Genomic DNA, 24,000 nt, shown 5'->3' with positions numbered 1-24,000 from the left:
GTGTGGTATTTTCTGGACAAACCGACAGCCGATGAATGTCTGATGACAACTGATAAAAAATGTTATCATATCATCCATCCATCCATCCTCTTCTGCTTATCCAGTTCAGGTTGTAGCCGATCCCAGCTGTCACGGGGCGAGAGGTGGGTACACCCTGGACAGGTTTCCAGCCTGTCACAGCACATCTCCTGGAAGCTAAATAGTCTTTCCCTCTTTGTGCCTGCATGACGGATGTAAATAAAACTGGTAACTCATGTGGGACGTTTTGCACACAGCGCAGGTATTGCACATTGGAAAAATAAATTCACGAGGGGAGGAAACCTCTTTTGTCCAGTAAGCTGACCGTCTTCATTACTCACCTCTTGTCTTTGGTCACATGTAATGGAATCACCGAGTCTTTGTGAGCGGGACGGATACGCAGGCGCGCTGTAATGGTTCACCTTTATGGACGTGCAAACTGATACTGGGCGGTAAGGATAGCAAACACTGCACTGTGTTCCTCTGCCTTCATTACACTGCAGGTTTTGCTTTGAATAAGTTCGTTCTGTTGCTTTGCAGTAAAGACAAAACTTTAGAGCACTCTTTGCATCTGATTTCTTCCTGGTTATCATCACTTGCACTGCATCTGAAGTATTTCTAAACGGCAGAAAATCCACTTTGAGAGACGAGCTCGTCACGTTCTGCTGTGCCAGACTTTTGCTGTATATCTGTCGTTTAACGCGATGTTCCACATCCAGACTCCTCCAGGCAACTTCACTGTGCTGGAATTCACAGGTTTACCACAAGGTTCACGTGCTATCAGCCAAAGGCTTCACCCAGGAAGTTTCCCTGAACTGTGACACCAGCTGAACCGTTAACATTTGCGGCCACAGACTGCTGGTTGTTTGGCGAAATGATGGCATATTTGCCCCACAGGAGGTTGATCAAGGCGTGCTGTTTGTACTTTTTAGTTTGGGTCACTCTAATCAAACAGAACTGTAGTTTTCCATGAACAAACATGATGAACTGCTGATTTTGAAAGACTCATTGATCACTAATGAAAGAACTCTGCGGTCTTTGCTTTTAGCAAATCAGGAAATCTTCCTGGAGATGTTCAATCAGTGACTTTTCTGTAAAACTCGAGCAGTTTTTCTGGTTGTTTGCAAATCACATCTTTACTGTAGGAATTAAAAGGACGTTTTTTGTAATTCTCTACAAATACGAACAACCTCAGGGCTGAGTTGTAATATGCAGATTGCAATATTTCATGCTCGCAAAGGAAACAACCTGTCTGATATAAAATGTTCAGAAAGGTCTTTGTGCTCTTTGCTCTGAGTGTCTGTTAGTCTCATTAATGAGCCACCTCAGAGCCTCATTATAGTCTCACTGCAGGTTTGGTCATAGTAAAAAGAATGTGTGCACGCTAAGCTAGTCCACAGAAGCTTAATGCTTGTACTTTTGGCTTACTGACTTATTGAACGTCAAACCGGAGCACGAACAGATTCAGGGTGTTTTTATATGAGATCCTACAGACGTGACTGCTGTAGCCATGAAAGCAGGTTTCTGAAGCCGCCATTGTTTGTGCTTTGTGGTGCACCGACGCTCTCGTGCACACGCGTGCCTCTTTTCTTTTGCAGTGTACCTGTTCCTTCTTTTGTCTCCGGTGAAACCTGCCCGTCACGTCCTACTTTCAGTCCGATCCCATCAGCAGAGACCTCTGTGTGCCGTGTCTGAGTGCACCGAGAGAGGAAGCAGGGAACACAGCAGCAGGACAGCAGCTCAACTCTGCCCTCTAAGGTGGGAAATGTGGTTACTGTATGCTGGTCTGTTAGTGGTTCAGCACATTTTCTGTGTTTTTGTTTATCAATCTAGCTGAAATAACGCGCTGCAGCCAAACGATTTCCTTTCTGAAGTTTCTCTCAGAGCATGTCTGAGTCACCACATCAAATACAAACGTAGGAGTAATCCTCCTAAAAGTCAAGTAGTCATCATTCCAAGAAAGGAAGAGTTTCTTTTTATCTTCATTTAACATCGCAGCTCTTGTGCTATCATTCAGCTTTGTTTCGTGCTCCAGTATGGTGGCTCTGCTGTGTTATTGCAGAGGGAGGATGTACACAGCAGCAGTTCATCCAACGTTCATGCAGAATCTAAACCTCTAAGTGATGTTATCTGCAGACTAGAGGTTGCATTAAAGGGCGGAGCTGTGAAAATTCATTTGAATCATTTTTTAGTGGTAGACACATTTAATAGAGATCAATCGGTCAAATCAATTTCAGTCACTGATACCATAAAGAGAGGGCTTTTCTCAGGGCAAGATAAACACGACCCTGAGTTTCCTGCACTCGCTTTCATGAGAAAACAGGAAATAGTCCCCAAAAATTAAAATGCACATTTGTTTATATTTATTTTGTAACTTCTCTAATTCAGTATTATAATATCGTGTTTGATCGTTACAGCAGAAGCACTGAAGCGTCGCCGTACGTGTGTCTAGACTTCGCTTGTAGGTCTTTTATTGGACAGACAACTTTCATATTAGATTTTATTTCATCCCTCAGCTGCCTTCTCCGACCCTGAAACTGTCAGTGTCATGGACTGCGTGAAGCAGGCAGGGATGAAGGACCCAGAATGCAGACTCAACAGGCAGACTTAACTCAAAGCTCAGCTTCATTGCTGGAAGGAAAAACACAAAACTAAACTGGGAGATACTAGAAACTACACTCTCAAAGCGAACACACAGCCAGGGATGAGGGAGAACGTGACGCCGAGCAGAGGGAGACGCAGACACTAAATACAAAAGGGAAACAGGGCAAAGAGGAAACACCTGGGAAACATGGCTGGCAACTAATCAGACAAACGAGACGTTGGAGAAGCAAAACAGAACGCGACGCACAGGAAGTACAGGAACACACTGAGACACAGACTGACTAGATCAGGCTTGGTCAACCCCAGGCCCCGAGGGCCGGTGTCCTGCAGGTTTTAGATCTCACCCTGGGTCAACACACCTGAATCAAATGATTAGTTCATTACCAGGCCTCTGGAGAACTACAAGACATGTTGAGGAGGTCATTTAGCCTTTAAATCAGCTGTGTTGGATCAAGGACACATTTAAAACCTGCGGGACACCAGGGCCTGGAGTAGATACAGGTAACAGCAGGAGCAACAGAGACACGACTGGGAATAAACAGAGACAAGACTTTACGTGGGGCATGGAACAGCAGGGAGGCAAGACAACAGAAGACCTCAAAACTAGATTGGAAAGTGAAGACGACCTTACAACATAAACAGAGGGTCGACAGAGAGCACACAGGAACTGGGGAGACAGACCACTTAGACAAACAGGAAGACAAGATAGACTTCACAGGAAACACACAGCGGCAACATGCAGACAACAAGAACACTGAGACGAGACCAAAACACGAACAGGACCAACAGGACTAACTTAGACACCAAAACCAGAATAATACTGAATAAGCTCCCTTGGTCAACGACTCAACAATCGGCCAGTATTCAGCCGTGGTTCGTTGGTCAGGAGAGATCAGAGTCACTAAAAGTGAGAGTTTCTGATCCTGCACACTCCACTGAGAGGAAATCCTGCAGAGTGGCCTCCTTCTGCCTCTCTGACCCTGCAGATGCTCCAAGACATTGATGCAGGATTCAGCCATGTATGTTTAATGTTATAAAGACAGCTCAGTGTTAACAGTGTTGTGTGTGAATTTTATGGCAGATTCACCATAAACCTTTGAATCATTCAAAATGACAAACAGCCGTTGGAAATGTGAAAAAAATATTTGGTTAATGAAGCTCTGCTGCAGGCTGTTGGTGCACTCGGCTGTGTAGTGTTTGGTTTTCACTTCATGTTCACGCTGCACAGTTTTAAGATCCCAGTAAGATTTAGTCAGCCTGATGTTTAGATGCTTTTTGTTTTTCATTCTTTTCTTTATTTGTGATCTAACCCGTGGAAGCTGCAGGTCACCTGTTACTAAATAAAACGAATGGGATTTCTACACCCAGAGCCTGGTTCTGCAGTCTGTCGTGTCCTCGTCTTTGTTTGCCTGTCTCATTCTCCTCCCAGGGAAACAGTGAGGGGACTCAATACACTTACAATATCAGGCATCTGGAATTTAAACTGGGATTTTATGTGCAAGTTTCAATTTATTTGAAACTTTTCATGGTGAAACAACCAAATCATTTAAACCTAAGAATCCAAAGCAGAAAAAGAAAGAAGACTATGATGTGGAACCAGCTAAGAGTAAAGTTACTCAGAGTGCTCATTTCCTCATAAATTAACATAGATTATATTTAAAACCAAGCAGTCTTAAACCTGCAGTCTTTCTAGTGGCCAGCAGGGGGAAAAGAAGTCCAGATGTACGGAGTTTTTGCAGATGTGACCACAAACGATGTCGTCTGCTATTTTGGACATCGGACAACCGCGGTGATGATGTATGATCAAGTGAATAAGGACTCGGTCACAAAGGCTTAGAGAGCGATCCACACGGAAAAATCAATATTCCCCAACTGGTTGTGAGCGGTTTCTGGAAATCCCTGGGAAAGTCGCACAGGCCTTCAGACCAGTCCATGACCCCCCCAGTAACGATCTATCGCTGGGGAAGAACGTGTATTCTTCAACCTGCTGGCAACCAAAACAATGGCTGCGAGGTTTCTTATGCATGTCATTGAGCAAAAGCTACCTGCCTACAATGCCAACCAACCAGGGAATACACATTTTCCCTGGCTGCATCCTGTCGCCAGCTCGATAGCAGACTGAGAGGTCAAGGATCACTAGAGCCCGGCCGAACAGCAAACACACCCCGCAGTCTTTCGCTACTCAAGTTAAATATGATATACATGCCAGCAAACATCCTCTCAGATGTTTGCTGGCCCCTCTCTAAGCTCATGTTAGCATATTTTTACATATAAAACAAGGCAAGAACAATAAAAGAAAAATTAGTAGCTATGAGTGAAACTAATCTCTGAGAAAATTGCTGAGCTTGGTTGGTTTGAACTGGGATACTGGAGTACACAGAAGCTCAAACAATGAGTGAGAGAATACGAAGTAATTAAAATCCAGTTTGGGCGTATGTGCGCATCCCTGCAGGAAATCAAACACCCATTGTTCCTCCACCTGCCACTGCCTGCTCATCTCCTCATCCCCTCACTCTTCCAGACATGCCGTCTCCCCCTCTGTGGAGGATGACTCATTGTTTTCAGAGTTTCCTCGACTCACAGCCACATTGGAGTGGGCTTATTTCTCCCTCTGTGCTGTGGGACTCCTGAACCCCCGGCTCATCAGCTGTAACGCAACTCGTCACATTGACCTGCCAAAGTTTTCAAGGATTCAAAGGCTCAACGAGAGCTCGGAGCCCTTTTAGAGCGAATAAACATGAAGATTTCTTCCAGAAGTGTAACTCATGTGTGTGAAAAGAAGCAAAACTAACACAAAGAGGCTCGGAGAAGCAAAGGGACACCAAAGGATGAGTACAAGATGCAGAAAGACATGGAACCAAACACGGAGCTCCACCATCTCCTCCAAATGTGGTCATTCATGTCTCCAAAAATGACCGTCTGAGGCTTCAAAATGTTGAGTCCAAAACTAATCAGTGACATGATGGTGGCGATGATCCAATAAGAGGCCTTTACCCATGACTACCACACAAAGTTACCAGAACAGTGATAAAATATGATATAATGAGGAACATGAACAGGTTCAGATGATTATTTGCCCTCCTGTCAGTCAGACTTTGAGTGTGTTTTCCACCTCGGGCTCAGCAGCTGTTATCGTGTGTCAGAAACTTTCCTTCCTGCTCAAACTGTGATCTCACACTTACAGGTGCAATCGCACTGCCTCGCTGTTTTCATTCCTCCAAACCTCGGTTCCCAGTTTCATCCGAGTGCTGCTATTCTCAGCCTCCTGATGAAGAACAGGGCCCACAGCTGACACACAGGTGCTGCGACACCTTTCGCATCTGACGGAAATGAATCGACAGCCTGAGAGCGCACGAGCACAGCGGGCTTTGTTCGTTGTCATTACGTTTTTACAGTTTAAACTTCTGATTTCGTTTCAGCACCTCGGCTTTTCAAAATGAAACTCGCCGACGAATGATTCAAAGCTGGCAGAATACAGATCTTTAGTCTGCATTTAAATGCTCCATGCTGAAATCTGCAGACCTTTAAGGCTCCTGTCAGCTCCAGGTTTTGTGGCTTGTGGCTGGTTACATATATATATATATATATGTATGTATATTCTTATGGGAAGTGATCCTACAACATGAAACGCTGGTATCGGAAGTATGGATATTTTAGGATGGCTCCACACGTCACTACCCCTCAGTCAGTGAGTGAGATGGTAGACAGCGGTGAGGAGGAGAGTGCGAGTGCGTCGCAAAAACACATAAATATGACTGACACAATAGACAAAGCAGCATCTGGCTGCAGTTTAAAGAAGAAGCAGATACTAAGAGGAGAAACCGCATCAGCCCATCCAAGCTGTTTGGTTTTCAGCCTGCACTGAGGACAGACTGCTCGGCTGCTGAGTTTGGGTCTGTTTCTGTTCTGTGGTTTTGTTTACAGTGTTTTGTTTTTGTGTTGAATTAAAATGAAGTTTGATTAAAACATTAAACAAAAGTAAGAATGCCTGCTTTTGTAACAGAACAAATAAACAAAATTAGGCAATTATAAGGTTTCTCATAATAACACTAAATGCAAAAGAGTTTATCAACACACATGTATGAGGCTTCAGACGTATGAAGGAGAGGAAGGTGAGAAAACTTTCAAAGGTCAACTCTAGGAACTGGAAATTTAAATCTTACATGTAACGACTGAATTCATTTTATTTTTACATTTTCATTTACTAAATCGTGACAACTGAATGTAAAGCTTTTTGTGGCTGAGGCACAATCGGCCCTGTCTCTGTTACACAACAAAGACGAGTCCTGATGGTTTAGCTGGTGACTCAGATGAAATGAGCACAAACCTGTTTCTTTTCCTTTTCCTCGCTTTCCTGGTTTGATCGTCTGAAAGTCCATAAACAGGGTCTGTTTATGCCGTCAGGGTTATGAATCTTACATGTAATATATCCCCTGAGCTGGAAATCTTGCCTTCTGTCTCAGACTGGATGACACTCTAACGGCTTCAGCGTGAGCGCTGCCTCTGAAGAGGAAGATTTAGGCAGCAAGGAGACGATCAAAAAACTCTTTTTAGCTGAGGTACAATCTGTTCATGCTGGTGCATTATTACCATTTAATATATGAAAATTGCTTCACGTTTAACATTTAACTGTTGATTTTTAGAGATAATGAAGATTTGGGGATTCTCGTATGCAGTTAAACATTAAAAACAGCAACAATTTTCATTATTTCCCTGTTTCAGCGATCTATCAGGCAGAAGTAGGACGAAACTGGCAGATTTGGTCTTTGAGCTTCTTAAACGATTGACGAGAACATCTCACATCTTCACTTTGGGATCCAGTTACTATTTACAGACATCTCATGAACCATATTAGTAACGAAACGACTAATTTGTTGCAGTGGTAGTGTAAATGTTTTGCTTATTAGTCATGCAAAATAAACTCAGCAGGCAGGAAACAATTTGCAGAGTCATTCATACGGAGATAATAGATGAGTGTAATCTGCCTCGCAGTCTGTCATCAAATATCCTGAGAGATGCTGCGCTCTCTTTTAACCTGCCCGGCCCTCCTCTGCTCTTCACACCCACTGTCTGCTTTATGTACGAGCAGCTGCACTGCCTAAAACGATGAAATCACGTCAATCATTCACAGAGTTGATCCACTGGTTTTCCAAGTCAAGTCCGGAGATAGGCAAGCCTTTCAAAGCTACAGGGATGTTTCAGAGCCTGAAGGTGAGACCGTGCCAACGACAGAGGAAGAACAAAGACCATCCATGTGTCCGTGTGCGCTGTGGGGAGTTATCGAAGCCCTAACTCAGGGAAAGCCTGGCAGGAGATAAAAATTCGGGTCTGTTCACTCAAACTGATGACACACGACTCATCATTTGACTTTTAAAATGAAAACAGTTTAAAGGAAAAAAGTTTCTCCAGTGCCCTCAATCTATAATTTCCTGCCTCAAATTGCTGTGATTACTGCCTATTGTGCAGCTCGTTATGGGCTGAATAATGTTTCACGATGAATGCTCAGGTTTGTTTGGCCTTTCTTTCATTTTTTCTTGTAAACAACTAAGAAAACCTCCAAGAATGGTTTCCAGGAACAGTCTGAGATCACGCAGCGTTGTCCAAATGTTTTGACAGAAATGTTATTGTTCTTCTTCATGACGGATCACGTCTTACCCTGTAACAGAAATATGCAGCGTAAACTTCAAAGAACAGAAGCAGCTCCTGGTATTGTTTAGGCACCTGTGAGACGTGGACATTAAATTGCTATTTTTGCATGTGTAGAAAGTTAAAGTCTTATGTATGCGTGCTTTAAAATAACAGTTTAACATTAAAGTTAATGTTTTGTCTCCGAGTTTTGTCTCCAGTTATTGATGTGTTTTAATAAGAGTGAACTGCTGCCCATAGAGTCGAATATCTCCTTTAAAGAAGAAGGAAGGGCGCGTTCAATTTTCTTTCACTCGAGTGAACTTTCATCACATTTTCAGGCTTGTAGGAGGCAGGTTTGTAAAACATTACACATTTCATGCTACTCACCAAAGCATAAGATCTCCTGTAATCTCATATAAATGGCCCAAAATGTGTTTAACTTTTACACTGACAGGGATTTCAAACTTTCTTCATCCAAAGTGAAAGCAGAGTTGCAAGTTAGCCCAAGGTTCCTGATAGATTATTTAACAAATGTCGAAAGAGGACCAAGAGCTTTCATCATCGTAGATACAAATCTGCCAGGAGCACACACAAGGACTTCAGTTTCAGTAAATGTATAACTGAAGGCCATCTGCATAGCAGCAATAGCAAATGTCTTCAACGGGGCTCAAAATATGCTGAAGAGGAAGTAGATATATTAGAAACAGTAAGGGGCCCAATAAAGAACCCGGTGACACACCGTGGGAAAGGGAAGTGGCAGATGACCTGTACTTGGAAACCGCCACAGAAACGCATCGTTCAGACAAACATGAGAACCACTCCAAGGCAGATCCAGATACACCGACCCAATATTTGTTGGGTTTTTCTCTGTGTGTAGTATTGTGGGGTCTACCTTACAACACAAAGCACCTTGAGGTGACTGTTGCTATATAAATAAAACTGAATTGAATTGAATAATTAACATCATAACAAATGCAGCAGCATTATGCAAGGAGACGTGTTGCAGACAGGTTGCACTCATCAGCACACACTGGCTCAGGCTGACTGCAGTTATTCTCTCCCTCTGTGAGTGATTCAGTGACCACCAGGTGACCTCTGCGATAACCCTGCTACTGAAAGCTGATCCTAAGTTACCATCTCCAGATTCAGCCACAGTCTTCCTCCAAAACCTCTCTTTAAAAATGACCCATCTTCAGATGCTGCTCCTGTCTGTTTCTGTCCTGTTGATGCTGACATGAACTTTAATTTTACCCAGAAGTTGTTTCAGAGAGCAGCAGAAAGAGCCAATCAGGAGTCTCATCTGTTCACCGCAGCCGCTCGTCAAAAACTAAACCGGTTCTGACTCGAAGCACAAAAACATCCCAGAGCAGCCCGACAATCAGCAGCCATCTTGGAGGTAATGAGAAAACTGTGACTGTTTTAACGTTTCATTGACCTCACCGGCTCGCTGATTACACTTGTCAATATTGTGCTGCACGCCGCCGCCGCCTCCTGAGCAGGAAGAAGATGAGACAGCGGTGAACAGGCCACTTATGGTCTCAGCGCCTCAGCAGAATCGCAGATGAGTGGACTGACTCCATACGATGCAGGATGTGTTCATTTCTCAGTCACACAGCAGCTAATATATTAAAGTAGGATTTGTTTCTGATAGCACAAAATAATCACCACGTACTTTTCAAAGGGGGGTGACGATAAGTGTTTTCCCAGCTGCTTCCTGGCTTTTAAAATCGGCTGTTTTCAGCGGCTCAGTGGCAGCAAACTGGCCTGGTGTGTTAGAAATGTTATAATTAACAAGCATTCATGGCTGAAATGTTTAATGGCACAAACAGTTTGCAATCAATATATTTAATCAACACTTACGTTTCCACAGACACATTTTGGTAAGATTGTGCCCGGTGGTGTTATATCGAGTGGAAAATGTGGGCACATTTAAGAGTCCACACATACAAACTCACAGCCTTACATTGATTCCTGCACACACACACACACACACACACACACACACACACACACACACACACACACACACACACACACACACACACACACACACACACACACATCAGCGTCTCTGGATTTAAAATCAAAGCGGGAACATCAGGAGACCCTGATCAGTCGATCTGGGTCAGTTAATAACTTCCTGATTTTTTTCAAAGGTGCACATAACAGTGGCTTTGGTATCACCACCTCTATTGGTTTTGATGTGTTTCACTACAACTTGTTCATGAACAAACAGATTAATTCACAGGATGTGAGAGACGGGAATATCGGCAGGTATGCAAAGATTGACCTTCCCGCAGGGACTCACCTGTCAGCAGATCAGGTGTGTGTGGCTTTAACATTTTAAACTCGGGTCTAAAAGGTTTACATTGAAAAAAGCAATAGATGGATGTTTATTTTACTCCCTGTCTGACATCCCATTGGTTTAAAAATTAGACAGAGCTCTCTGTGTGTGAAGCCCCGCCCCCTTCACACACATGTAAACAGGCTGAGTGAAACATCTTCCTGGTTAAATAACCGTCTGTGTTTCTGTGCTGACAGCGAAACGTTGCTGACTAACGGATAAATCTGTTGATGTTTGCTCGGTGATCACAACACGCCCCCCCCCCAGCTTTATTTATAAGCTGACCCACCTCTGTCACTCTGTCCAGATGTGACACGCAGGCATCTCCTGCATTAGAGTAATTACGCACACACAGAAAAAATGTGTTTTCGTGTATTTTGCGTCAGGCGGAGGGAGAGTGCTGCCGGCTGCAGTTGACTTTAACAGACGCTCGGCGTGTCATCTGTGGGGCCAAAGCTCTTAATCACCCTTAAGTCTATTGGACAGTGCAGCAAATGTCCTTAAGAGCTTAAAAAGCACAACCGGCACACTTTCACACACATTTACACATCAGCTCTGAAGGGTTGTGCGTTCTTTTTTTTTTAGCAGAGTTCAGATAATTACCATCTGCAGATCATTATTTATTCTCTTATCTTGCTAACATGTGACAAATTAAAGGAAAAACTGAAACATAGACCCCTCCCACCAAATGCCAGACGTCCAATGGCTTTGTTTTCTGGGATGAATCTGGTCAGCTATAGTCTCTGCTGTTAGAAAGGCGTTCTTTTACACACTTATAGAGGTGAAAGTGAAAGATTTTCAGCTTAATATGGGACTGGAATTATTAGCGAATCTGCCTCAGCTGTTACAGCCACCACTTTTATTATCATAAACTATATGATGCAGTCTGCTTAGTGTCTTCATCATCATCAATTAGCTGAGCTGCATCATAGAGATTACGTTTTAAAAGAACTTCCAGCAGATGAGCTGATGACACTCACACAGCTGTCACTTCAAATCTATTTTTAATGAAAACATCAGGAAAAAAACGTTCATCATTGAAATATTAGCTGGGAACGTATAGTAGGAACAAGAGTGACACATGCAGACAGCATTCATAAGAGTAGATATGCACTGATAGCAAAACCATCAGAGCTGTAAAATGAAGCCAGCATGGACATGACAAACACTGCACTTCCTCTGATGTCCACTAGGGGCTGCCTCCAACCTAGTCCTCATGGATTCCCAACTTTACAGCAGAAATAAACATGTTTACAACCTGCTACAAAAGTAAACAAACAAAAACCACTTTAGGTCTCTACTGACAGTAATGGTAAGGCTTAAAGTTAGGGGCGTGGCCACTTTGATTGACAGGTTAGAAACAGAAAGCTGTTGCTTCTACCTGTGTGCTGGGCTTCACCTGCACAGGACATTTCAACCATGTCTGTGTGCTGCAGTCTGTGCTTCAAATTTGATGAGAGCCATTCTAGTATAATAGTCTGTTACTTAGCAGTAAGTGGATAACCTAGCAGTGTGAGTGTGTGCAGACCTGTATGGTTTATAATTTAGCTGATAAACACTCGGCCCATTTATCTAAATAGGGTCAAACACTTATATCTCCATAAAGTATGACAGCAGCCAAAATGCTCATAGTGGTTTCCAAATGTGATGAGTAAAATAGTAAAATAACCACAAAATTAGTTTTTGTGACTATTTTACATCTTGACTCGGCTCTTTGTGTTAATTCACCTCTCTGCATTCAGTCATTAGTTATTCATCTCTGGCTCTCTTTCACAGTGTGTATTCTCCCCCACCTCCAACTGATCACAGCAGATGCCTGCCCTCCCTAAGCCTGGTTCTGCTGGAGGTTTCTTTGTGTTGAAAGGGAGTTTTTCTTTCCCACTGTCCCCATGTGCTTTCTCATAGTTTTTTTTTTTTAAAAGGCTGAAATGTAAATAATCATGTAAATATTCAGTCAGTGTGTGTGTTCGTTTTGGACCCTCATACTTAAACCCAGCATGCGCTGAGGTGATGTATCTCATAATGAGCTCATGGTAACATGACTGAACTCCATCATGGCTAAAAACGCATCGCTGACCCTCTGCGGTGAGCTCCGGGGTCCCGTAGGCGGCTATAATTAGCACCGTCCCGGTGAGCAGGCAGCATATGTAGAGCGGGGGCGGTTTTTGGCTCCTACACACACACTTCCGTGTTTATCTGTCACCGTAAAGCAGGAAGCACTGTAGTAATGTGTAGGAGTTGACGAGCCCTCCTGCTGCTGGTTCCTCACAGGTATGTCCACCGGTTACCGTCTCAACTCTCTCCCCCTAACGTCCCCCTCCCGCCTGTCTCCGCTCCGTAAACCCTCCGCAGCCGTTTGGACCGCAGACATTAGCCTCTCCCGGGCTAATTCCTCCCGGACGGTCCGTGTTTACACCGCTGTTCCTGTTTAGCCCATTAACGAGCCTCCCGGCCTCTCTGTTGAAGGTGTCTTATGAAGCCACAGTCAGGTGATTTCTGCCGTTACAGGTAAAGAGAAAGCAGCCGGGGAAGGAGCTACATGGAGGCTAACTAACTGAGCCCGGATCCGTCGGTGCTCGGCAGACGATCACACACACACACGGGGACTGCGGTACATCGGTACCGAAATGCCAGCCGGTAAGCTGCATGTCGGTGTGTGTCAATGAGTGTGAGTGTGTGTGCTGACATGTTTGACAGCTATCCCTACAGTCCGGTGTGTCAGTGTTGCGTTTAAGTGTTGGGCTAATTGTTACAACGGTAAATGGCTGTCTAAAAAAAGTGCGGTGGTGTGTTCATGGTCACTGTTTCACTGTGGGATTTTTAAGGTGTCACCTGTAGTCCCCGCAAATGACGGATCAATCGATTAATTGATGATCTTCATCCTTAAAATGCTTCTCAAAGTAGAGAATCTTTTTTTTTAGTCCAGATTGTTACACGTTTCACCTATAGAGTGTAACACATATCTTCAAATCAGTTTAGAAGCAAAATAATCTGTTTTGTTTTTTTTTTTAATTTGAGAAGCTGCAGATTGTTACTTTTGACATACAAAGGCCCTAATTCATTTAACTGTTTAAAAAAAAAAAACCCAGTTATGATTTAAGTTTCAGTGAATATGGAGAATATTACGACAGTGCAGCTCTTTTGTCCATCCCTAAAAGGTCAAACTCACTTGCTGTTTAGTTCAGTTCCAGCCGAGATCTGCTCAGCTCAGCAAGATTGGTCTCGAGGAAGAAAAAAGTTTTGACAAGAGAATGTTTGGAAGTTACGACTCCAGAAAAACATTACTGACAACATCTAACAAGGAAGGGCCTGATATGTCATCACATGGTTCAGAGTGAATCATTGTCCTCGTCAGTAGGGAGTGTCCACTGGAAAACTTGGGTGGTAACTTGTACATCCATTGTCTGCTTTTGTCGAATAAACATAAAAATGCCTTTCAATACAGAAAAAACTTTTATGTGGTGCAAGAAAAGCAAGAAAAACACCAAAACAAGGTGCTCGGTGGAGGATAAGCCCCACAAATAAAATATCCAAGTCGTTTTTAAATCTAAAAATGGAGACTGCGTCCTTCTCTTTTCACCATCGCCTGTCGGTTGGGTGTAACTGCTTCTGTGCCGTGAAAGAAATAAGGATGAGATGTGGGCTAAATCTATCAAGCGTTGCCTCGAGCCGTGCAGTAACTGTGATAACGCTGATATAAACTCATAGCTGAGTATCATTTCTGATCTAAAGCTTTTCCTCTGAATGCTGTTGTGAGTCACTCCTGCTGCCAGTGCGTGTAAGGTGCGGTCAGACCTGTGAGGCCAGGTGGAGTTTAACCCTCTGATGTGATGAAAAGCAGCCGATGATGAGAGCAGGGCTGTAAACAGGAATAAATCGTAGGAGATGGCACGAGTTAGCTTCTCTGAGCTGTTCCTCCTGCTCTGCTGCAAACATTATTTTATCATCCAGGTGAATAAGCTGCACTTTATTTCTGAAGATCAGACTTGTTTGTAGCCTGAAGCCAGCCTGACTCTATCACTCCTAAGCTGGCTGAACACTGGTCAAACTTCATTGTCAGTGTCTGTAAGTTCAGACCACCATGACTGAAGACTTTATTACACGAATGTATTTCCTCCTGTATGTAAATCACTGCTCTCTGCAGCAGCTGTGTAACTACTGGTGCAGTTGTAATGTCAGCTTGGTTTCAACATAATCATTTATTAAGGAGGAATTGATCTTAATTTTCAATCGACAGACCTAAACATTCACCTACATGCACACGCAGCTGAATCCCTGATGTCCACTTCATTAGATTACTGGAATATTATGGGTTTTTGTGGAAGTGTGTTGCAGAGAGGAAGCATCAGTCAGGCAGTCTCAGAGGCAATTTGACGACTGGGTCCCTTTAACAGAAATGAATCCAGATGCTTTTTTCCTGTTGTTTCCCCCCTCACGGTATTTTCTGCATCCAGCCCACAAAGTTTGATTTGTGGAAATGACGCAGCTGCTGTCGGCATCACAAAGGATTTATTGTCATTGAACTTTTGTGGTGTATTCAAGTAAATAATAAAACATGTGTAAACATAAAAACAGCTCTCATATAGCACACTGGATGCGTGAGACGTCTTCCAGTGTAAGATACCGGTGCCAGATGAAACCCGTCCAAGTGCTGTTTGTTTGTTTGTTTGAGCATTTGGAAAGAAGCTGTGGTGCTTCTGGATTTCATGGATTGATGACATCTACTAGAACGCAGCAGAAGTCACACGTGAACTTCTGATAGTTTCAGGGATTTCTTTTCCTCGTGCAGACGGTGACAGACAGGTCGGGGTGGTCTGTGGTGGTATAGAGAGGGCTGTTGATGAAGTGATTCCTGCCCTCACCTGTGGTCGCGAGCTGTGCATAGTGATAGAAAGAAAGAGCTCATGGATACGAGCTGCAGAAATGAGTTTCTCTGAAGGATGTCTGGGCTCTTCCTTAGAGACAGAGTGAGGAGCTCCATCACTTTAAAGGACTCAGAGTAGAGCTGCTGCTTCTCCACGTTGATAGGAGCTGGGTGAGGTGGTTCAGGATGTCGCCCGGGGCACCCACGACATGCTGGAGTGATTAGGTCTCTCTGCTTGGACTGCTGCCCAGATGCAGAGAAGCAGCAGAAGATGGATTTAAGTTTTCTGCTGTGAAAACTTGTTTCTGAGTTTGAAAACCCGTCTCATTCATCACAGAGGAAGTCCTAAAGTTTGATTCTCAGGGATTTGACAGGATTTTTGTTTTCTGCCGGCTGTAGGTGGAGTGAGTCACACCTCTCGACATTGGAGTTTATCATCTTAAAATTCAGCATTTTTGTTTTGCTTTTTTCTTCTTTCGCTCTCTGTAACTCTCATCTTTTATCTGCTACATTAAAGATGAAGTCAAATAAAATAAATCAGTCTTTTTATTAAAAACACATCGAGGTTTCTGTGATCTGCTGCAGTGGTTTTTTTCTTGTCCTTCTTACTCTCTGTCCTCACTTTAACCCCTTTAATCTTGAATCAGCGATACGTGATTTCAGACTCTGTGTGTGTGTGTGCGGAGTCTTGACTGTTTCTATTTTGGGAAAGTTGGACTTTGGGCGCCCTCGCCTTTTCTCCTCCTCGAGCAGCAGCTCTGGCAGGTAACCAGCTGCTGTTTACTGCAGATCGTTTCTCTCCTAAAAACCCACTTGGCTGCTGAGACAAGTAGGATGAGAAACGAGTCTGCGGGCCAAGAAACAATCTCCCCCCAGACGGACTCATTATGCTTTGGAGCAGTAGCTGGTGCTGGTGGTGGAGGAGGAGGAGACGGAGGTGGTATTTCAGGCTGCTGATGTGTGTGGATGCTGGCGGTTTTGCTGCAGACAGCATCTGCAGCTTCAAGGACTCTGCATCCCTGCAGGCCTCGAGTCTGCTCTATAATTAGTCCTGGTGGTAAACTGCTGATTGCATTAGTGTTAATGTGACGCTTTCAACATCGATCCCCGATGGGCTGAAGGAGCCGCGCAGGGGTGCGTGTATACATGTATGCATGCATGCATGTATGTATGTATGTATGCATGTGTTTGCTGGACCCAAACGTCCCTCCTTATGTTTGTTTAACTTAACATTAAAAGTTTTCCACTTTTAAAGGGTGAAAACATTGTTTGGACACACGCAGCACTTCAGAGCACTGAACTAATTATTATAATATTTTATTATTAATAATAATAATATTGTGATTTACACTTCCTTAATAAATGACTCCAGATTGAAGTAAAGGCCTACGCTGGGAATAAAAGTAGGGATTTACATTTACTTGGAAACTACTCGATAAAGATGAGACAAAACGAGACTAAACCTCTGAGGGTTAATCAGATCAGTTTGTGATAATAAAAATGAAAATGTTCTCAGTTTTTACAGAGCTCAGGTTTCTCGGTTGCTATGGTTACGCATCCCACTGAAGAGTCTCAGTCATGCGTGCTGTTGGTGTCGGCAACAAACAGCGCTTTGTGACTGTTTCACTTTATTTTAAAACGATTTAACGGCCAAGTTTAAAATAACTTTATTCTAAAACGAGCTCCCAGACAGACGGTGGGCGTCAGTGATTGGTCCTTAGTTTTTCACGCTCGCAGCTCATTCTCGCCTCTGTTTGGCTGCTAATTGGGCGAAGGAATGTGCTGCTCCCCTCCCCCGCTCGCTAAACAGTCGGTTCACAGGGAGATGCTAACAGGCTGCAGCTGCGGTGATGTCACTTTTTTCTTATTTTTCACATGAATTCTGGAGCAGACGTTACAAACTCGCTGTCGTCTCAACGACGATCCCTCCATGCTCATGTACATCCAACCAAAGTCTCGTCCAATCAGCATCGGTGTCACGTTTCCTTAATTCCATGTCAAACATGGCTCAAGTTTCAAGTTATGACATCAGTGTAGGTACAAGGCTTCAGATTGCTTTAAACACTCAGTATCGGAGCATTGCGAGGGAATGACGCTAATATGGTCATCTCATTCCCACGGTTTGCAAGGGACAGCCAATCAGAAGACAGCTAGCTTAAAGGAGGGTTGGCTTCAAGCCTACCCAGTCAAAGTTGAATCAGGCGTGTGCGTCTGAGCCACTGGGAGACAGGAAGTGGATAAAACTGTGTTGATTTGGCTCATTTTCAGTTCTGTTGGCATTTATAGTCGACACAGATTTTTCTGAGCGCTGCTCCATTTCCAGAGCTCTCACTCCTGGGTGTGTTGTGGTCTAGAGGCTCTTATTATCCTCAAAGTGTTAACCACCTCAATTAAGTCATTATGTAGGACAAACCCGCCGTCGCTGCTGTCGCCTCTCCCTGTGCTGCTGCTGCTCTTTAAGTCTGAACGAACAGTCAGATAAGCGCACGGGGAGATAAGTGGAGATAAATGGAAATATTCCTGATGGGAAACATTTTTTATTCTCCTGTTATTATGCAGAGACATTTATATTCAGGGTGATCTGAAGAGGACGCTTCAGTCTACCACTCAGATCCTGATGCCCGTCTTCTTGTAGCCACTAAACGATGCTTTAAACAGTTACGTGTGGCCTTTCGGCTCTGTGATGAAGCACCTCTGCTCGCTCCCCAGAAGCCTAATGTTTTTCATAATGCTGTCGTCACTTCTTTGGATGTTGGCAGAGTGCCTGGTTGGTCCCAGTGCTGCAGGAGGTCTGCTGATGCCACATTTACCAACCCTGCCTTAAAACTGTCTTCATCTACTGGCTATAAATCGATTGTACCAGCAGGCTTTGAGCAAACAGCACCAGCTTGTCTTAAGAAGTCAGGAGTTTTGGGTCTGTCTTAGGTCTTAGTTTCCAATTGTTTTGGCCCAGTGTCGATAAGTGAACCATCTTAAACAGTTACACATGGGTTATTAGTGGAGATTGACTAATCACAGAAACCCCTGAAATTCTACCATACGAAGAGCTGAATGAAACAGATTGTTAAAAGTGTCCACTGCAGCCATCGTCTGTGATTTTCAGATGTTTTTTTGTGATATTTACCTTTTTAAATGTGTTTCTTCCATTCCTGGTGAACGCTGTCACTCGCTTCCCTGTTACGGTCGATTTATCAAACAGCCAGAATTCAACGGCCGCGCAGCATCGTCCACGTTCAGCGCCGAGTTTGGGTTATTCATAGGTAAACGCTTTTGCAAATGGACACAACCGCAGTATTACTCGGCATAAGAGGCACAGGATGAATGGAAATCATGTACAAAACATCACGTGCAGTAAGCTGGAGGAGCTTTATTTTGAGAACTGCTTCAATGAGAGTGATAGAAGTTCTTGAGATCTGGTGCAGCTGACAGCAAAAAGAAATAAAGGTTACTAAAAGCTCGGTGCTTTGTTCTGAACATGAATGAAAAGAATCACCAAATCTGCTGTAAATCAGAGCTGCTATAAAGGGAATCTGAACTGGAACACCTTTAAAAACATCAGAAATAAGAAGAAATGTTGGAGCACCTGTGTTATTTACAGGTGGGATCAACGTTTCTTTCTTTAATTTGAAGAAAAAACAAGGTCAGGTTCTCCCTTCCTGTTGAGCTGCTTGTACCTGTAGCGGGCCCAGTCTTGATTCCTTGATCGATCCGATGGTTCAGACTTCTCGATGTGCGGCCTGGCTTAATGAAACATACTTACGATCAGCCTGAGATGATCGACGACTTCGGCCTTTAGGAGACTGTTGGGATTTGTTGCCATTTTCTGATCTTTTGCAGATCATCATCATCAGTTAATCGAGAAAAATATCTGGCAGATTAATTGATCATGAAAACAATCATAAACAACAGCAATAATGTAACCTTCAGAAGATGAGACACCAGCGTACGGTGATGATTACACAATCTAAAATTAGCAGGCTGCTAATTGATTTTCATCCCCTAAAGAAAAAAAATGAATCGAGAAACATTTGACCAAGAAAGAAACGGAGAAGAGTGCAGGACGCATTCAGAGATCATCAGTAGAAATCAGGCAGTGTTCAGAAGACTTTACAAGCTGTGTCAGAATAAAGGTTAACATGATAGATGTGCTATAACTTAATCCTCTTTTCTGCCACAGCTAGCGTGTGCAGGGTTGCCATTAAAAAAAACATTTAAAGGTTTATTTCCATTTGCGTTGCACTTTTATTTGCGTTGTCGGTGCTTACGCCGTTGTAAAAGCGTCTAAATAGATCAGGACCACCTGCGGCGAGGGCCCTCCGTCCGCTCACATCTTCAAAGTTGTGTCGGATGAGAAGCTGGTCGCCCGTTTGCGTCCTCGGTGGAACACGGGAGTATTTAGGATGCAGGAGGAGTCGCAGTGAAAGAAACCCAGCGGGCCCGTGCTGTTTTGATGCTCCGCTGGCTAATTGTACGTGAGCTGTCGGTTCCTGTGCTCTTAGGACGGTTCCTCCCTCAGTTGTTGGCTGTGATTTGTATTCACAGTGGAAGACGGTTTGTTCTGCAAAGGAGGATTTTGGCCTAAATATAACTTCAAAGGAGATGCGCCTCGCTCTGTTTCCCCCACCGGTTGCGTCTTTGCAGACGGGGAAGCTTTTATCTTTCTGTGCTTGTTGTTTGACGCCCAGCTCTCTGCTTTTCAGCACTTTCGGATGGATTTTGCACCTTTCTTCTGGTCTGTTTTGTAGTCGGGTGTTTGCACGCGTCGCTGTCAGTATCACAGGTGTCGGTACAGAGATGTTGAGCCGCAGTCCTCTGTCAGGACAACAGCAGCATGTAAAACAGCCAAACGGGGGGCAAAGCTTCCAGTTTTCACTGCAGATGCTATAAAATGACTGTGCAGCTTCCACATAATGTTAACCCTCTGAGGTCGCCATCGATCACGACTTTAATCTAAATTCTAATCATAAGTAGATTTAGTTTTTATTAAATTGTTCTTCCAAGTCTTGGAGATCAGGGGACAAAGACGACGGTCATTCTAGCTGACAAATCAAAAACTCGTCACGCCTTCCTCGCAAACGCAGGGTTGGGTCGGGTTATGCTGCGTAGCTGATTGATTCATCTAGCGTTCATTTCTCCAGCCAGGTGTGTGGAAGCAGCCTGTAGATCATCAGCAGATCACATCTGTACAGTCGCTTGATGGAAATATTCTAACATTTATTAGTGGAATAAAAATGTATTTGGTTTTGTAGCTGAGGGGGAACCTCATCATATCAGGAGGCTGCTGACATTTAAACTCCGCATGTTTGATATGGACCAGCTGAATTTCAGGCTGCTGTCAGTCCAACCTTTAACCTTTGCTGTGAAAACAGGAAGAGTGTTTTCTTCACGGCACAGCTTAATCTTGTAGTTCCCACATCGCTCCCTTATGGCTGTTTGCTGCCAGACCTTGCCTTTCAGTTCAGCGTCATGTTTTTAAAAGAGATTTTTTTTTTTGCAGTTAGATTGTTGTTTAGAAAGGTACACAGTGTCGTATCTAAAGACCACAACCCGTCCATCGTGGCGCTCTCGTGTTCCTCTCTCGGTGTTTTGTTTTCAGAGCACACGCGACTCGCGCGGTAGCGGTCCAGACGCTCGCTGTGAGGTCCCTCTGGCTCTGCAGTCTGTCCTTTTTTGGATGCGAGAGGCTGTTTGTGAAGTCTGTGGAAAGAATGTCAGAACACAATGAGCAGGAGGAAAAAAACACAGCTAAACTTTGCTTATTTTAGAATAAGCAAAGTGACTAAAGCTTGGCATAAATGAGCACTGTCTACAAACACCACGCAGTGACCTGCTTGGATGTTTGATGTTTGGCTTCACTTGGTCAGGTGTAGGAAAAGGTCATGGGCGGGGCTAAAAAACCCTCTGGCTGCTCAAACTAGTGATGAACCCAGCATCTAATTTACTGTTACGCCGATTTAAACAGGAAGAAATCACGTTTAGTTGATTGTTTTGAAACATTTCAATACAAGTGAGTCGTAGATGAGGTTAAATATTACAAACATTAGTTGTGAATTTTGACTTTAAGGAGTTCATAAATCAATCGATTTGTATTCATAGGTATACTGCTGCCGTTCCACCCCCTTATTGTAATATTCACATCTTCATGACATACGTGCGAGTCAGTAAGGACAAATGACTCAAATTCATGACAGCACTTAACACTCAAATGAAATAATATGTAGGAAATATTTCCACCTTAAAAGCTTCCAGTAGCTGCGGGTTCATATGTAAACTAACAACGAGTTATCTTACTGGAGAACAACAGAGTGACTGACAGACACGGGCAACATCATACATCATCATGTGATCTGCTGACTAATGTATGTAAACATGAGCCTTGATCGTGTGCTCTGCTATCTGACCTCATACCTCTGTACACCTCTATTCTTAATCTTATACCAAACAGACGTCAGAAAAAGGTTAATCTACTAAATAAATCATGTATGTGTTGAATGTTAGTAACAGTTCAGAGAGTTGTTCACTTTGTGTGATGTGATTTGTCATTGGGGTCTGGTCAGTCGTCAGCATTTTGTTATCATTTCTGGTTAGCGCTGTAGGTCAAGCAGAAACGGACCTCACAACAACTGGGAGACTTTGATCCATGCACATCTGTACGAATGAGCTTTGTGGGCTCACGGTGTTTGAACGTGTCAGCCAAGAATGGCTCTCGAGCCGGCTCAGCTCACGTTCACGACTTTTTCGTTATCCAAAACTATCAGCGATGTGTTGATAACGAAGCTCGTGCTGTGGATGGCTCGTCGCAGACGTTTGGTCCATTTTCAGCGTGGCCTTCCTGCCACCTGATGGTGTTTACCTCTGCTCGAGACCCGGAGCTTGAACTTTTACTGAAAACTGTTTAACCGTCATGCTCCATCCTCCCTGTGCTGGCATGTTTATATTAGCCTAACCTTAGCTCTGTAGTCACAAGGGAGCACGTTGTGTCAACTGGCGTAAATTCACCAACTGTCCAAACGTTGCTAATTTTTAGCTTCTGGTCTTTGTTCATCGCAGATAGCTGACAGACGTTGACCTCAGACCAAGTCTGTTTCTCTCGGCTAGGTGTCATATTAACATGAATTTAATGTAATTGTTGAGTTAACAGTAGCTTTAATAAGAGTGCACGACTCACATGGAATATACTGGATGCACCTTGTGGTTCAAAATGGTTTTGTGCAGCTGAGCTTCGTTATCAACTCCATCTTCTCTGAGATACATTGCATACACGTCCCAGCTGGTGTGTATTCAGATTCTGTTCATATTTTTATTATTTTAGGTTTGAAGCTGTTTGATAAAAAGCTAATTTAAGAAACAACTAGAAGCTAATAAAACACCATCAGAACTAGGGCTGCCACGATTACGTCGACTATCAAAATCGTCGACGACTAATTTAATAGTCGACGCGTCGTTTTAAGCTTTGTAAGATCCCAAAAGACGCAGGAATAAGTAGCAGGATTTAAGAGTGTAATAACGGACTGAAACGGAAGATGGCAGCACTGCATGTACAAGGATGCCAGCTGCCGTTAATCCTCGAAGAAGAAGCTGTGTCCGGTATCTTAGCTGTGTCCAAATTCTGGAACCGCATCCTCCTGTGCCCGCGTTTGTAGGCCGATTATGTTACACCGACACGACGAATACTGTCCAAATTCGTAGAGTCCGACAAATACGCCCTTCGTTTCCCCAGATTTGAAGGATGGGTCGGTTGTATACTTCGTGGCCCAACCTATCCCAGAATTCATAGCGCGGCCCAGCTCAGTTTCCAACAATGGCGGCAGCTACTTAGTTTTAATATTACTCTTATTATTCTTTCTGGGTCACAAAATAAACGTTTAACATTTTCAGGTGAGAATGTAGCTGTGTAAACCTCAAATATCTGCTCAGTTTATCAGGACACCGCATATTTTCAAAAGCGCTCCGACGTTTTCGGAGACGTCTGTTACCCACTAGCTCGATAGCGAGCCGGGGGCAAGGCTCACTAGAGCCGTGAGAACACCGGACTCCCGGCAAATCGTTTTCAAACCCACTGCCGTCTTTCGCTACTCAGGTTAAACATGATATATAAGTCACTTAGATAACTTAAAAATGTTATTGCTTTTTTTTCAGTATTTTATTTGTTCCTGAGTAAATCGGTTTGTCTGAGATTAAAGTTAGTTTTTGCACAGCTGAATAAACGTCAAGCAGACAGCTGATTATCAGAAGTGTGAGATGCTCCAGAATATACTCCAGTGTCCTGTTATATTTTAGCTAGCAAGGAGTTTATTAAACTTCACCGAAACAAACTATCATCTTGTCTTTATTGTTATTTAGCACATACCTTAAACACTTAAAGCTGTAAGCTAATGATAGTTATATAAGAGCAGATGCTGCTGGTGCAATAAGCTGTACGTTTTTACGTTCAGTGGATGATGATCTGATTAGTCGACTATCAAAATAATCGTTTGTGGCAGCCCTAATTAGAATCATCTCAGTAAATTCAGGAACAATAAAGTTTTGTTTGTCTCTCACA

The 24,000-nt window shown here is 43.5% G+C and overlaps 1 protein-coding gene across 2 annotated transcripts in view; it reads left to right on the top strand.

The window, feature by feature from the left end:
- Nucleotides 1-12,757: 12,757 nt before the first annotated feature.
- Nucleotides 12,758-24,000, top strand: part of efr3a (EFR3 homolog A (S. cerevisiae)) — a 111,376-nt gene continuing 100,133 nt past the window's right edge. For both annotated transcript variants that reach the window (XM_085376987.1, XM_085376988.1), the window contains exons 1-2: nt 12,758-12,865; nt 13,103-13,231. In XM_085376987.1, the coding sequence (XP_085233113.1) occupies nt 13,222-13,231 (10 nt within the window). In that variant the 5' untranslated portion in view covers nt 12,758-12,865; nt 13,103-13,221. The remainder of the gene's footprint in view (nt 12,866-13,102; nt 13,232-24,000) is intronic.

The sequence above is a fragment of the Diplotaxodon limnothrissa genome, linkage group LG18, assembly GCF_057381915.1.
Source record: "Diplotaxodon limnothrissa isolate DT_005_m linkage group LG18, D_limnothrissa_male_GT1.1, whole genome shotgun sequence".
NCBI classification, from domain to species: Eukaryota; Metazoa; Chordata; class Actinopteri; order Cichliformes; family Cichlidae; genus Diplotaxodon; species Diplotaxodon limnothrissa.
The sequence above is the reverse complement of the archived record's forward strand: the minus strand, read 5'-3'. Positions and strand labels throughout refer to the sequence as shown.